Source organism: Tachypleus tridentatus, chromosome 1, assembly GCF_004210375.1.
Source record: "Tachypleus tridentatus isolate NWPU-2018 chromosome 1, ASM421037v1, whole genome shotgun sequence".
NCBI lineage: Eukaryota > Metazoa > Arthropoda > Merostomata > Xiphosura > Limulidae > Tachypleus > Tachypleus tridentatus.
Genome location: NC_134825.1, coordinates 163,213,895 through 163,229,888, shown reverse-complemented (window position 1 = coordinate 163,229,888; position 15,994 = coordinate 163,213,895). Strand labels below are relative to the sequence as shown.

Here is a 15,994-nt window from a genome sequence, read left to right as displayed (position 1 = left end):
AAAAACCTGACAAATCAAAAGTTACTTCCAAAGAAACTTTATGGGAGCGTATTAGAGACATTTGGAGTAAAATCTTAAAAATTAAATATGTTGCAATAATATTTGAAAGACTGTTTGCAGTTATGAAAGGAAAATGGGGCACATAAAACATTAACGGTTTGTTTAATTCTAGCTCTTTCACTGAACTTCTGTTTTAATACATATAAATATTAATAATATTTTGATGTTTCACCTGTGATTTACCTTTCATTGTTCTTTGAACATAACCTGAATTCTAATTTTTCAGTTTGTCCTAATACTTTTGCACGATACTTTATATAAAGTCTTCTTAAACGGATTTCTGTAATTCACAAATCATTTAGGTGATTTATAAGAGCAAAAGTTAAATTCAATTATTCAGCCAGGCAAAAGTAGCCCAAGAGTTGTAGCGTTTGTGATATTGACTGGCTGAATTTATGAATAAGAAAGAAAAGAGCAGTTAGCTCTTGAATAGATATGTACGACTATCCAAAAGCAAACAAACAAGAAATATGTAACTTACAAAAATATTTCTCTAGTAAAGTCAACTCTAGTGAAGAAAGTTGGCTTACTGTTATATTTGGACACAAGCTTCTTTTAAAATATTTGGTAATGCAACTACATGTTCGTTATTGAAATAAATAGGATCAAATAAAAGTTATGAAATCTACTAATTTATTGCTTTATCTAATTACCACTCTCCATGGAAGTTCTTGTTTTTATTTTTTTTTAAAGAAAAACCACGAGGAATCGAATTCCAGAGTTTAGCATTGTAAGTCTGTAAACATACCATTGTCCTACCCGATGACCTCCGTCTCAAAGGAACTTTTCAATTCATACATTATTTGCAGCTTGGTCAACCTATATACGTGCAAGTATTAATTTTGCTTTAATTTGTTAATTACGTGAATTCTGTTTTTATGTTATGAAACAATTTTGAATTGAAAAGGTAAACTTACGTTTTATTTGCACGTGTAATATTTAGTGCATTAAAAATCAAAATATACAAAAGTTTCACGCCCCTTGATTCCATATATCAAAATTTTATGATAACATTTTATTATTTTATAACCAGTAACCATTGAAGAGTTTTGGTAAAGGAAAGACATATCCTAATGTCAAAATATAGCGGTATTAGGAACACTTTTATAGTAATTACTTGGGTAAAACATTTATTACAATTCTGACAATTTATATTAACTATGATTTGAAAAACGATTTTAACAAAAGTTAACATTTTTTGTTAATGCCTTTGATGGGATGTATTATTCTTGTTATGTGGGCCCGGCATGGCCAAGCGTGTTAAGGCGTGCGACTCGTAATCTGAGGGGCGCGGGTTCGCATCCCCGTCGCGCCAAACATGTTTGCCCTTTCAGCCGTGGGGGCGTTATAATGTGACGGTCAATCCCACTATTCGTTGGTAAAAGAGTAGCCCAAGAGTTGGCGGTGGGTGGTGATGACTAGCTGCCTTTCCTCTAGTCTTACATTGCTAAATTAGGGACGGCTAGCACAGATAGCCCTCGAGTAGCTTTGTGCGAAATTCAAAACAAAAAAAATTACAAATCTTGTTATGTATATATGTTTACATTATTCTGGATTGGGGGTTTCTAAAACAGACATTACTGACGTTAGTATATTTTAAAATATATTTTCAACCTATATGACTATTTATTGCAAATTCAAGCGAACATCCACATTAAAATATTTAAAACAATTTCCTTAGATATATTCTGTTAAAGCAAAAATTTAAATTAGATGTTATATAGGGTTCTTCTGTTATAACAATAGCTATTCAAGTAGAATGGTACTTGGCGAATCCAGTTATTTTACTCAGAATGTGGACTCTTAAGTTTCTTGGTTTACGATTTGTTTTTACTTTAAAAAACTAGTGTAAACTTTAATTTTTAATTTGATGTAAATACGACGTTCCAATTAACATTGTTGATTTATTTGATATTAAGGCATTATGATATGAAGGCAGCATGTAATGGAAGCCAAGAGACTTACATTGTTAGAAATCGGCTTTCGATACCCGTGGTGGGTAGAGCATGGACAGCTCGCTCATTGTGTAGTTTTGTGCTTAGTTAGAAATCAAATCGGAAACACAATTCTTTCTATATACATTTTAAAATTATATAACAGGCAATTGCACTGGGGCGACATCTGTGCAAAATGTCTAAATTATCGTTTCTAAGCGTGATAACACGTTAGGTCTTTTTTCGTGTGTTGTTGAATTTGGTTGTGTGGTGAAACTTTTTCGGTCGTATCTAATCGTGATTCATCCGACACCAACACCTAAAATAAATATCGAGAGCGTTTAAATTTAAAGTTAAAAGATGCCACCAAAGTTTGATCCCACAGAAATTAAGATTGGTAAGTTTAGAAATTAGAATTTTATTTAAATGTTTTTACTATGGGTTGATATGGAGCTGTATCAGCGCCACGTATTTAGAAAGCATGGCACAATTAGGCCTATGTTAAAATTTAAGTATAGAATTTATGTTCCTTTGAATATCCTGATTTTATACATAAGGTCATAAAACTTAAAAAATAGTTTTGCAGAATAATATCGATAATACACTACAGTGACACTGCCGTACAATGTTATATATGTACTGATCATCTCATATATATATTGGTTTTCACTTAACTCGGAAGATTTCATCAAGCGTAGTGAAGGCCAAAATATGAAACTTTAATTTAAAAATGTTGAGATTATCATAACTCAGTTACGTTTCAAAAAAGAGTGATTACTATTTTATCCTATGCAATCAGTGTTTTAATGAATGGCTTGTATTAGGATATTTTTTTTAAAGACTAGTATAAGACAGTTTTTCATGTAGAAATGCTACTGTCACTACACCCGGAGTAACCTGAAAAGTTAACTCTCTGTCCTACCATTCAACATGGTTGATTCCCAATAATACTGATTTGTCTCATCTCATAATTTAAAGTGTGCTCATGAACATTTTCAACAAAATATTTTTATGTAAAGACATGTTTCTCCACTGGAAAAAAAAAAGTTAAATTAACTTTCAATCTGAAATTATGAAAGTGGCTGGTATTAAATGAGTTCTGTTTATTTATAGTTTTATGTAAAAATCTGACTGGTATGAACATTAGTTTGACTAGCTTAGTTGATGGAGGAAGAAGCTATAATTATTTCAAATAATTTAAATTATGAAATTAGTTCATTCTAAAATAAGTAGTCTCTAATAAATTTATTTCATACTTTGAATGAACCCTATATAGCTCATAGTAAAACTTAGAACTGACCATATAGTAATGTAGGTTTAGGATAATTGTACATTTAATTTCATTATATCTGCATGTTCTAATTATTTTAGCTAGCAGATATGAAGATTTAAAATAAAATTTTGTTGAACATGTCTGAGTATTTTTGAAATATGAAAAAGCTCAGTGCTACTAGCAGCTGACAAAACTTATGAGTGGAATAGTATGGCAGAGATTCTAATTTGTGCATTACTTTTAACCAATAAGCATATTAATTTGAATCTTTAAAAAATTTAGGTAAAATATATTGTTTTACAAAGATGAAGTTATTTTAGTAGTAAGATTTATAAATGTGTAACATTAAAAGAAAGAAAATGGACTTTTCTTTCTATTGAACATGAGTTTAGAATACTAAATAAATATAAGTGGTAGTGGGCATGACTTGTAACATCATGTAGCTCTTTAAGTGGTGATTATAGAGAATATGATTGATGTACAAGTGGTAATGCAGAAAAGTTTAAAACATCTTTCATCATTGTTTTGTATCTCCCACAAATAGTGTATTTACTGTTCCATTTTTTTTAGGTGTTACTGAAATATTTTAATTTGGAAAACAAACTTAATCTGTTTCAACAATTGTAGTTGGGTATGACCACGAGCTAATTGTGGTACATGCAAAAGTGTGAAATACCTTGACCTTGTGATGGGTCAAAGGCCATGTCATATTGCGTTCAAAATTTTATTGAACTATTATTTTATGAATTTATGTCAATATGTGTAGTATCAAATTGTAGATTGTAATTCAGACATTAATATAATACATTAGTTAGTTTCTAAAATATAAAAACACCTAAAGACTAATATTTATCAATAATGTGATATGTTGAATGTAGTTCAAATCAGATGTTTGTGTAGTCAAAATACTAAGCCTAAAGTTCTGTACAAATTGTGGAATTCCCAATATTGACAAGATAGAATATAAAATACAAATCTCATCTCTTTATTTGAGATATGACTTGTGTACTGAATCACACATAGTGGGCCCCATTCACCTTTTTCCAATGTTGGAACAGTCTCTTAAATACAGTTACTTCAATATGTGATGTGAATAACCAGTTGACAGTTTAGAAAGTTCCTCTGTTGGTTTTCTCAGCCATTTCTTTCTTTTGAGCCAAGATATTAAGGAGGCAGGTTGTGTCTTTAGTCTGCTCGAAATTTCATGTTTTTTTTTAGACCTAAATAGAGCTTAGTTACTAAACTTGATAAATTATAATGGAATTATGTGGTATTGATTTGATAATGTATGAATTTTTTGTTATTCAACTGTATATTATAGAAAACCTAAAAAATTCATTTCCTCCTCATGCAAAATTTTAAAAGGTTTTTAAGTGTTCGTACAACAGTAACAAATTTCATAAGTCATAGCTAGGAGAGATAATTGTTTACTTATTTATTGTTCTATATATTAAAAATAATTTTAATAACCTATTTCTAAATATCAATAATCCATATTCATATATAATAATTGAAATGTGACTGTTTGTTCCAAAATACTAGTCCACTAAAACAGAGGCAAGACAAGGCCACATTGTAAAGACAAAAGGTCAGTTTTATTGGATATGGTAGCGTGAGTGCATATGCACCACATAATGCGAGTTGTGTATTCTTAACCAGGCATGACTGGAAATTCAGTACAATAAAATAAATGCATACAAACATATAATGATATGAGACTCAAGCTACTTGTACTAAACACTTGTTTTTGTGGTATAATTTGTAATAATTCTAGAATAAAAAAAAAGCATAATTTATATTTCCTTGTTTGTTTGTTTTTTAAGTTGTATTAGTAGTAACGTGACACCCCCCATAGTTATAGTAGAAAAATATCAGAGTATAAAGTATTACTGAAAACAAACATTTGAAATTTATTAAGGAGGGTTTGGATTATGCAAACAACATTTGAGGATTTTTGGGACAAAAGTTTTTTTTTAATCATAATATGAAAATCACTCTGTACTTGGATTAGTAATGAAATGTACTCAGTATTTTCACAGACAAATCTTTAAAAAAACATAATTAAAATTTGATTTACTTGTGTGTACAAAAAACTTGCATTGTGAAGATACACATTGTATCAAAAGTTAGTGTAAATACTTAATGTGAGTACAAACTTGTATATATTACACCAAGATTGTCTCAGAATGGTTAAATGAAGATTCTATATCCAAACTTAGCTTCAATGATGCAGTGTTCTGTGGTTTATAGTGACAGTGTTCTCAGGCTGGTCACTCATTTAATTTCATAAGTTCTTTGTTATACTGGCTAACCAATGGCTTGTTTCACAAATAATTGTATAAATAAACCAGTGGTTTGTAAACTGTGTGTTGTAGCAAGTTGCTAGAGATGTTGGAAAAGTTTCATCAGAGAATAATAAAGAATATTGCATGTGACCACAGGGGTGTAGTGTGAATTAAAGTTAGGGAGTTGTCAGTGGAAAAAATTTGGTAACCTCTGACCCATACAGATTGTTGTGTGTGTGAAGATAAAGAATGAAGAAAGCAAAGATGATTGAAGAATAGAGATTGTATTTGATGAAGTGTAGTAATTCTTGCTGTTATGCTTGATGTCTTAATTTTTGTGTTGAGGAAGATTGTTTTGCATAATTTATTCATGATCTTGTGGTAATCTGACTCTCTATCTTCAAAATATTTAACCTTGGACTTTTCCAGTGCAGTAGGCCTAATATTGGTAAGATGCTGTATTTTAATGTAAAAAAAGTTTAATACTGGTGACACTTTTTTTTTGCATGAATTAAAAACTAATTAACTTCCGTTTTCTAGCTGTTAAACACGTTCTGATGAATATTAACTATCATGGGCCTGAACATACGACTTAAATTTTTATAGCTCTGAATTTTGTGAAATGAAGAAAAAAAACTCCATGGGATAATTATTTTTGGTTTTAATTTTATATATTGATAGCAAAAGTGGTATTTGATGCTGACTTTGAAAAATACCTGTTATATAGAATACTTCGAGTGAATTATTATTTCCCTGAACAAAATGTATCTGTATGGACAGTATGAGGTAATTTTTATGAAGTACTTAGAGCAAGGTTATATGAAGTGGTTGCATGTATTAAGTGTGCTGCTGCTTTGCTAAATCAGTGTTGGGGTATGTGGTCAAAAGAGTGCACACCAGTTGATGGGTTTCTTTGGGTATTGAAAAGGTTATGCTGAAGTTTGAGTGATCTAAGCCTAATAAGTGGGGTTGGTTTTTACTTATCAGTCACATTAGTGTTTAACTGGACCAGTGCTGATTGCCTGAACAAAGAATGCAAAATGACAGGTTGAGTTAATTGTGACAACAGTAATGGTGTGTCTGACCATTGCATCTGTCTTTGTTTTGGAAGTTAGACTTTGCATCAACTTTGTGCCAAAGTTTGGATCATTGAGAGTATAGCATAGGGAACATTTCTAATCTCTGGTGAATTCTTTATTACTGCCAGTCACGAACTATGATACTTAAGTAGTTCCTCTTTATGGAAATACCTTCAAGATAGTGTGTTCAACCATCTCTTAGTCGACAGTTGCCAGATTTAAGACACCAATATTGTACTTAGTAAAACCAGCTAAATACATTCAATGGAGCTATGAAGGGAATATTTTTGGTTGGTTAACCAATATTATTGGAGGGATGTTCCTATAATGAGCCAGTCCAAGCAGGTTTTTTCCCAAGTTGTAGGTGTGGTCTGACAGTTGTTTTAATGACTAATGGTAGCTTCTAAACTGGGAGTTGGGGAACATCACATGTGTAAATAGGATTTAATGTGAATTTCTAGCTTTATACTAAACTGTCAGAAACGATTTGCTGTTCAAAACCATTTCCAGTAACAATCATGTTCCAAAGCCTAGCTGTTCTTTTTACGATGGGTCATTTTTCTTATATGTTCTCTTATTGCTTGCACTTTGCTTATGTTACAAACATTACATTAAATATTGGAAATACAAATGATAAAACAAAATATTTGGAATGTTTTGTTTGTATTTTCTCTTTATATGTGTTAAATTGAACACTAGTTTTAACTGTTAAAACACACGGTGAACTCTGATCTTTTTTTTTCCTCCAGTTTATCTGAGAGCAGTTGGTGGTGAAGTTGGAGCAACATCATCTCTCGCCCCAAAAATTGGTCCTCTCGGATTGGTAAGTTTAATTATTCTTTTCAAATCTTTGACTGGTACTTTTTTACAGCTTTCAAGGTTCAAAGATGAAATGGAGCCAGAGCTCAAAATGTAAATAATTTGGTTGAAACTCACCATATTTGATGTGTTGGAGGTCATTTATGCTTAGTTACTGAAGTTGAACTTAAAATACTTGAATTGTGAGATCAGATTGAAATATAGTGAACAAAAGATTAAAACTACAGAACTGTTAATAGTAAAGAGATTAACACTATATTAATGTTTCCCAAAGTGTGAATTGTGTCTCCAAAGAAAGAAAGTGGTCTTTTGGAAGGGGAAGGTATGAGAGGTTATGGTAGAGTCAGTAATGTAACATTATGATATTTTTACTAATTACAATAAGTAATTACTATAACACATACAATGTTTTATTGTATATACATCAGGGGTAGAAATATTCTAAATTTTCAGCAGGACACATGTCCTGCTGGATAGTGAAACGTGCCGGACATTTGAAATTTTAGCAAGACACCTCAAAATTGTCATCGGACATTACCAAAAACAAGAAATCAAGTAGAGACAATTATTATATAAAACAGAATCATTTTATTTATGGCACTGAAACATTATTTCAAAGCAAGTAGCAACTAGCCTTATATCCATTAAAAATGATACATCAATCAAACTGGTAGATTTAGTCATCCAGCACTAAGACATCAGCTGATGTAGACTCAGTATCTCTATTGTCTCTACGTGTGCGAGTTCCATGTGGACTCATGTATCGTCTGGTTTTTTTACTGTCCTTCTACCAGGATTCTACAGACTTGCACAGTAATTTTGTGCTTGCAAGATCACAGGTCTTATTCTTAGCTAATTTTATTGTCATTAAGAGAATCATTTATTAGTTTGGACTGCCAGTCATCCTCAATAACTGCCATCTGGGAAAATCCACATTCTGGTTCAGCAGATGACATGGAAATCACCTGCATGAGGCATACCAAGGCCAACATTGTTGATCCAGGGAAAGGTTTGCTGTTTTCAACAGTAATTTGACTTAACATGTGGGCCTACAATCCACTTCCACTACTAGCCAGGGACTCATCTGATTTGGCAAATCTTGTGGCTTTGAGGTGTGTCTTGTGTAAGTCAGCTTGGCAAATATCAGCTGCAATGTTGAAACCAATAGCTTCTAGCAGAGCACCAAAGTGGTCCAATAGTGTCTGAAGCTCATTGTAGCCATAAGATGACAATGCTTCCTTGCTTTTAGGCCATTTGCCTGGTTCAAAGATTTGAAAGGCACTAATAAAATCCTTATCAAATTTTTCAAATCTCTCATTCAGATATGTGACAATTTTACCTATAAAGATGGCAGTTTCTTCAGCCACAGATTGAGCAACTGTCTCTTTTGTGGCACTTTTTGAGCCTCTGGCCCTTGTCTGACCACTAATAGCAATCACCTTTTCTCTAAGTAACCACTTGTCAGTTTGTTCACATGTTGTGAGCTCTTTAACAATTTTCTGGGATCTCTCAACATGATTCAAATTGCCCAGCTTCTCTTTGCAAACAGCGAGTTTGTCAGAAACAATGTTCGCAATAGCAGAATTGCCAAGAGTATGTCCATGTACAGGATGAATTTAAGGCTTGTCAAAGTACTGTATAATCCTGCAGCTTTCTGTCCATGTTCCCCTTTGTCATGCAGCTTTACTTGATGCAAATGCTCTGCTAAAGCTGGCCAGTTATGAGAAACTGACTCCAGAGTGTGCTCTTTGTAGGCCACCCACTGTGTTCCTGTCCATTTTGTTGGCTTTACCAGCTTCTTGAGGCCAGCCCAGTTCTGTGGCAAATTGTTATAAAATTTCCATAGGTTTTCTAAAAAGGTTTGGATACTATCAAGGTAAGGTATGTTCTTGATGGTCTTCTTAATTGCAAGTTCCAATCTGTGACTAACACAGTGGATCCCTATCAAATAAGGTTTTTGTGCCTTCAATCTGTTGACAAGTCCTTTTATTTGTGCCAAAATTGACAGCTTCTCCATCAGCTGTCAGGCATACAATTGATTCAAGCCAGTCGGGAAACTTGCCATATATGGACAATGCTGCAAGTGCAAAAAATAGTACCCAATATTAGTTACTTTCTGTAATAAAAAACAAAATGTAAATTTGTACTTTGGAAAATTCAATTGCTCCATTATTTATTACGCTAGTTGTGTTAGGTTAAGCTTCAGTTCTGTCAGTGGTAAATACATGGTTCTTCTTGGTTTAAATCAATTGTTCATTTTAATTTTTCTTTATTAGGAATTTGGAATAAATCCAGAAAATTCTCATCCCAGGTAATTAAGAAACCATTACCTGAACTATGTGCCTGTAGCAAGTGTTCAGAATCAGTCTTCTCAACTGGCTGCAGACACAGGAAGTGGATTACTGGGTAACAGTGACTGTCCAAGTATCTTAGACTATCTCCTGCTCAATGCTGGCAGTGTCTGTTGAGCCGTCAGTCATAATGCCAAAGAATAATAAGATGTGCAGACGAGATCTAACATTAATTCTAATTGTTTCTGCAATACACTTTATAAAGATAACTGCTTGTTTGTTATTGGCATAATGTTCTGTTAAGTTCATACCAAAGTTATGCTCCTGCAGCAACAGAAGCTCTTGAAAATTGCTGAATGGTTTGGCATTCAAAGCCATATAAAGGGCAGTCCTGAACAGCACAAGCAAATGATCTTTCTCAGTCTGGTTAAGTTTGCTCAATTCTTTCATCATGGGAGTTAAATCAGGTGTTTCTTTTGCTGTCTTAGCTTGACAACTTAGACTGTGGGCGTGACTGTTTTCATGCTCCTTAACAGTACTTGTTCTCAGGTTGGAAGATCCTGTTATGAAGGTGTTCTTCTGCCTTCTGCTACTTTGGTCATATTCCTGACAAATTGAGCAAAACATCAGTTCGGTAGCGTTATTATACTCCAGCCATGATCGGCTTCTATTCCATTCATCCTGGAAACAACGAGTAGGCTTAGCGCCAGTACTGGCAGTAACAGTTTTTGCTTTAACACTTGGGCTTGGGTCAACAAGCTTGGGTTTTTTCACTCGGGATTCCATAGTATTGTCTTCTGATTTATTAGTCTTGCTTGTGAAGCCAAACTGAAATAGATCGTGAGACTTTCCTTTAATTCACTTGTTCACTTATTTTAAAAATAAAACGGGTGTGTGTGAGATACCATATTAACCCTTACTCGACAAATCATGGTTGAAAGGTCTTGTCATCACCTTTATTGACTTGCATTCGAAATTTTGTTAGATTACTATTTTATGAATTTGTCAGTGGGTCTGATATCAAATTGTAGATTATAATTCAAATGCTTATATTATATATTACCTGATTTCTTAATTTAAATATTTAAAAAAACCACCTAAACATTGATCTTGTATTTAATGCAGTGCAGCATTAAATCAGTTGTTTTTGATGTCAAAGTATTAAACCGAAGCTCGTGTCCCTCAAAGAGGGGTGGTTAGCCCTATGTCCTTCATCATGTATGTAAGTAATATGCCACTAAAAGACCCAAATCATGGATACACGTCTCAGTTTGCTGATGATGTAGCAATTTGGAAAAGTGTCCCTACACCATAAATTTCAGCCACTATCATACAACCACAACTTAACAGAAGTGAATACTGCCAAAGACATAGAATTAAAATAAACACAGCAAAAACACAATTAATGATATTTTCAAAATCAACAAAACATCAAAAAGTACAACCCCAGATTTACGTGAACAGAGAGCTTCTCCAGACTGCTACATCTGCAAAATTTTTAGGATTAACTTTCGATTCAAAACTTACTTGGACAAAACATGTAAATAACACACAAAAAATCTAAAATTTGGCAAAGAATAAACTATACAAGGAGTCTAATTGGTAAAAATTATGGAACAACACCAGAAAACGTCATTAAAATATACAAAACATATACTAGACCAGTAGTAGACTATGCAGCTCCTGCCTGGATTAACGTAAGTAAAACATAATTGGAAACCAAACTTCAAACATTACAGAATACATTAATTACAATAATATATAGAATACCTAAAATCACTTCATCAAAGTTCATGTACAAATACTCAAATACATGAAGAATACCAGATAGACTTCTACATAGTACAATAAAATATTTCGATAAAACTTGGAGAACAAATGAGTTGTTATGTGAACTAGACAGGTATTGCATATATGATGAAGAGAGACCTAAACACATCTCACCGTTAAATTTGTACATCAGATCATTAAGATAAAATCATTTAAAATAGTAATAGTAATAAAACAGGCCATCTACGTTCTAGACTTATTTAAAAAAAAGAGAAAACAATATACATGGACATTGTCCATAAAAGGGCCTGCTAGAGTTATGCTTATCACTCTGGCCCTCTGTATATACTTTAAATATATTAATAAGTCCACTCAAACAATGTCAAGGAAGGAGGAAGAGGTCTAATGTACCTGACCCTCTTGGGTATACAAATTTATATACCCAAACACCTAGAGAGTATTAAGCCTATAGTTTTGTATGAATTAGGAACTCAAATTACCAATGTTTAAAAGCTAAAATATAAAATAAAAAGAACCTTACCTTTTCTATATGATGTGATATCACTAATATACTGAATCAAACATGCTGTTGTCCACTCACTTCCTTTGATTTTTGGAAATGATCCTTTATATGCACTAAATTCTATATTTGAATGTCTCGCAAGTGGTTTTACCAACCATTTCCTAATATGATGTTACCTTTCTTTTGAGATATGTCTTCAGGCTGGTAAGTTGAGTCTTTGACTTGTTCATTTTTTTTTTTATATACCCAAATACAGCTGTTACCGAACTTGATAAATTATATTGGAATTCTGGTATCCTAGCAACCTATGAAAAGTAGCATATGAGTAACAAGGGCTGGAACTAGAAGAGAAATTTTTGATTTACTGTATTTACGATTCTATGTTTTAAGGAAAAATAAATTAAAAATATTTGTAAACACTAATAATGTATATATAAATATAATGCCCTATAACTGTGGTTTTATTTTACAAAATACCAATCCATTAAAACACGACCAATCCGGGTCATTTTATAATAATTAAAGGTTGATTTTATATTTTTGGATACAGTAACATGAGTGTGTGTGCTACGTCATAATTTTTTAGCTGACAACAGTTGAAAGAGAATATAAGAATAATAGATGTTTATAATCTTAGTTGTTGTTTAAGATATTCAGATTAAACCTTCAAACTTTCAAATTATAATTTTTAATCATTCTAGAAAGAAAATCTATAATTTATATTTACTTCCCAATTTTTTGTAGTGGTTACAAGAGTGATCAAATCTATCAAATATACAGAGATTCTAATTTAATAGTGAAAATAACAGTTTTTCTGTAAAATATTTGATAATTATCTGGACATTATAAAGATTTCATGTGTGAAGTTTTAGAATATTCTCATGCATAAGTGTTTTTAATATTAAAATAAAAATTGTTGCATAATTAACATTCTGAAAGAGAAAACTTGGAGGAGAAAATAATTGAAATTTGTTAATACTTAATTCAAAAACCTGACATTTTGTGTGCAAGTCTTGTAATATATAGTAATTACCTGCAAAATTTTGTAAACATGTGCAACATTATAAAAAATCATAACATTATTACGTGGATACCTTCGTGGTTACTAGCTGGGTGTAATATCTCCCTGTAACAACCAGAAAAATATTGCTTATAATTCATGAGTCAGTCAGTTAGTAGGATTTATACATGTGTATGTGTTTTGTTGTAATTTAATTTTGTTTTTTATAGTAGTTCCTTCACCTTATACTGTGCTTTAATGTCAGACTTCATTTGATTACTATAGATAGTGAGGACAGACAGACTTCATTTGATTTGACTTTCATTCTGAAAGTATGATTTGATTCTTGTGACTGTTTATGGGTTTCTATTTTTATTCATGTAGTCTCCAAAGAAGGTTGGTGATGATATAGCTAAAGCTACAGCTGATTGGAAGGGACTTAAAATAACCGTGAAACTCACTATTCAGAACAGGCAGGCTCAAATAGAAGTGGTCCCTAGCGCTGCTTCCCTTATCATTAGGGCCTTAAAAGAACCTCCTCGTGATCGTAAGAAAGTTAAGCATGGTAAGTCTTGAGTTTCATTTTTTCCTGAATGTATGACATGAATTTGAACCTTTTCAAGGCAAAAAATAAGGTTTCTTCTCACCTAATTTAAACTTTGACTGTGTGACATGTATTCATTTATCAGAAGTTTAAATTTTCTTGTTACAATAGTTTGTGGTAAAAAAATGAGTGTACACATTAGGGTCTTCCATTCTTGTTTCAAATTCACTTATTTTGTGTAGCGATGGGGAACTTGCTGGAAAATGTACAATATTTTTTTGAGCTCAGAAGTATAGCAGGATCATATTAACCCCACCCCATTGCAAACATTAAGAAGATATGTTAGAACTTAGGTTTTGTTTTAATCTACATTGGTCATAAAGTGCTTTTGTGAAATATATTTTGGTAAGTTATAAATGATTACAGCATGTCTGTATTTATTAAGCAACAGGTTAGTTTATTACTTTTTATGTTGTTAATACTGTGTATCTCTTTTTGTTCCCAATACTTTAATAAATTGTAACATTTTACACAGGTTTTTTTTTTGTTTTTTGTTTTTTTTAAAGAGATGTTACCAATGAAATATTGCTACATCACTACAACTAAAATCACACTCCTGGTGGTAATAGGAAGAATTTTTTTATTCTTTGCAGTCAAGCACAGTGGTAATCTATCCTTTGATGAAATTATTGAAATTGCTAGGACAATGCGATCTCGTTCAATGGCACGTTACCTTGTTGGGACAGTGAAAGAAATCCTTGGAACAGCGCAGTCGGTTGGGTGCACTGTAGATGGGAGTAATCCTCATGATATCATTGACAAAATAAACGAGGGAGAACTTGAAGTTCCTGATGTGAGTATATTACTATGGTTTGTGCCAATGAATACTTCTAGTAAACAAAACTGGTTAGACAGCAGATAACCATATTAAAATAAACTTTTTTAAAATAAAGTTTCAATTTTTATAAATTTCCAGGTAAACTGATAGTTAATAACTTGATCAAAGCAAAGTCTACATAGAGCATCACAAAAGAAAACAACCTGGTCTGTGGTATAGCTTTTTAAATGTAATGTTATACTTCTCTTTTATAAAAGGCTAGAATACATTGTTGTATCAGTTGGGTACCATTGCTGTTAACAATATTTGTCAGTAACTGCAGTTGTAGAAAGATTCTGTGTTCAGAATCTAGCAGTGTGAAACCAAGATAAGTGTGTGTATCATTGGTATATTGATGTACTCAACACTATGAATTTGCAAACCTTCCTTTGCAATTTTTCTTCTCTTGCCTTCTGGTGCAACACTTAACGAGCAACTTGCTAGTTTTATAACATTAGTTTTAGCCACATGCACAGGTCACCAGTTTTAATCACTTGTCCCACTATACAGTTGTATATTAGTCAGCTAGTAGAAATTGTAACATCACAAACGTTTTTGTTGGGGCAGTGCATACGTATGTATCAAAAAATAATTTGAGACCACAGAGATGTTTAAGCTGACATGGTGAGCTTCCCATTTTATCTGTCACTACACAAGGCTGTATTGGTGATTATTTTGTTTTGTGCTATGTTGAGAAGCACATTTAAAAATACTTTAAATTTGATGAAACTGTAGATAAAAACTTAAAAACATTTTGTGGTATTTTCCCAAGTCTTGGTGACACCCACTTTAGAAAGCACTGACTTTGGGAGATACTTAACCTTGTGGTTTGTTCTGTCATTATGTCACTGAAATGTCCATGTCATGACAAGAATCATGCACTTTGTAGGCTACAACACAGCATGACATGAACTTCAAAAGTAAGAAATAAAAGTATTTGTTACTGATAATTTTGGTTTTATTTAATCTTGAAACAGAACACTTTCGGGGACCTTGCAGAAGCACATCTAGTTTACAAGTTTATTTTTAATATGTAATTTTTACCATTCTGTTTGATATTTGGTATTTATTCTAATATGTTTTTCTTTCTTTCAGGAATGAACTATCTGAAATAAGAAAATAAAGATTTGTTTAACTTGAAAAACTTGTGTTGTTCATTATTTCTGAAAGTTTCAATCAATTTCTATTTTTTTTAAATTTAAAGATAATATCAAATGATTACTGGTCACTTACGATATAAAATGTCTTTACTTTCATTGGTCTTGCATGAAGATTTGTGGTCATTCAAGTCAGCCTTTTATTGGTGAAATATCACTGATAGAATTTTATTTGTGTGTATTCCAAACACTATAATATGTGAATGAAATTATACCAGTTTTGGCAGCCCTAATTATTTTTATCCATCTTAAAAATTGATTCACACTAAATCTTGTGTAAAATTGATACCCACGTATAAAACCAAACTGGAGAATGTGTAAAAATGTTATCTCACTTCTATAAAAAAAAATTTAAGTAGTGGTATCAGGTTATAAATTTTGG

General features: G+C 32.2%; 1 protein-coding gene across 1 annotated transcript; it reads left to right on the top strand.

The window, feature by feature from the left end:
* The first annotated feature begins 2,201 nt into the window (after positions 1-2,201).
* On the top strand, positions 2,202-15,599 carry RpL12 (ribosomal protein L12). The gene is made up of 5 exons (XM_076461809.1): positions 2,202-2,391; positions 7,381-7,454; positions 13,419-13,599; positions 14,232-14,431; positions 15,551-15,599. The coding sequence occupies exons 1-5, from the start codon at positions 2,355-2,357 to the stop codon at positions 15,554-15,556; spliced, it is 498 nt and encodes a 165-aa protein (XP_076317924.1). The 5' UTR covers positions 2,202-2,354; the 3' UTR covers positions 15,557-15,599.
* Positions 15,600-15,994: the final 395 nt, after the last annotated feature.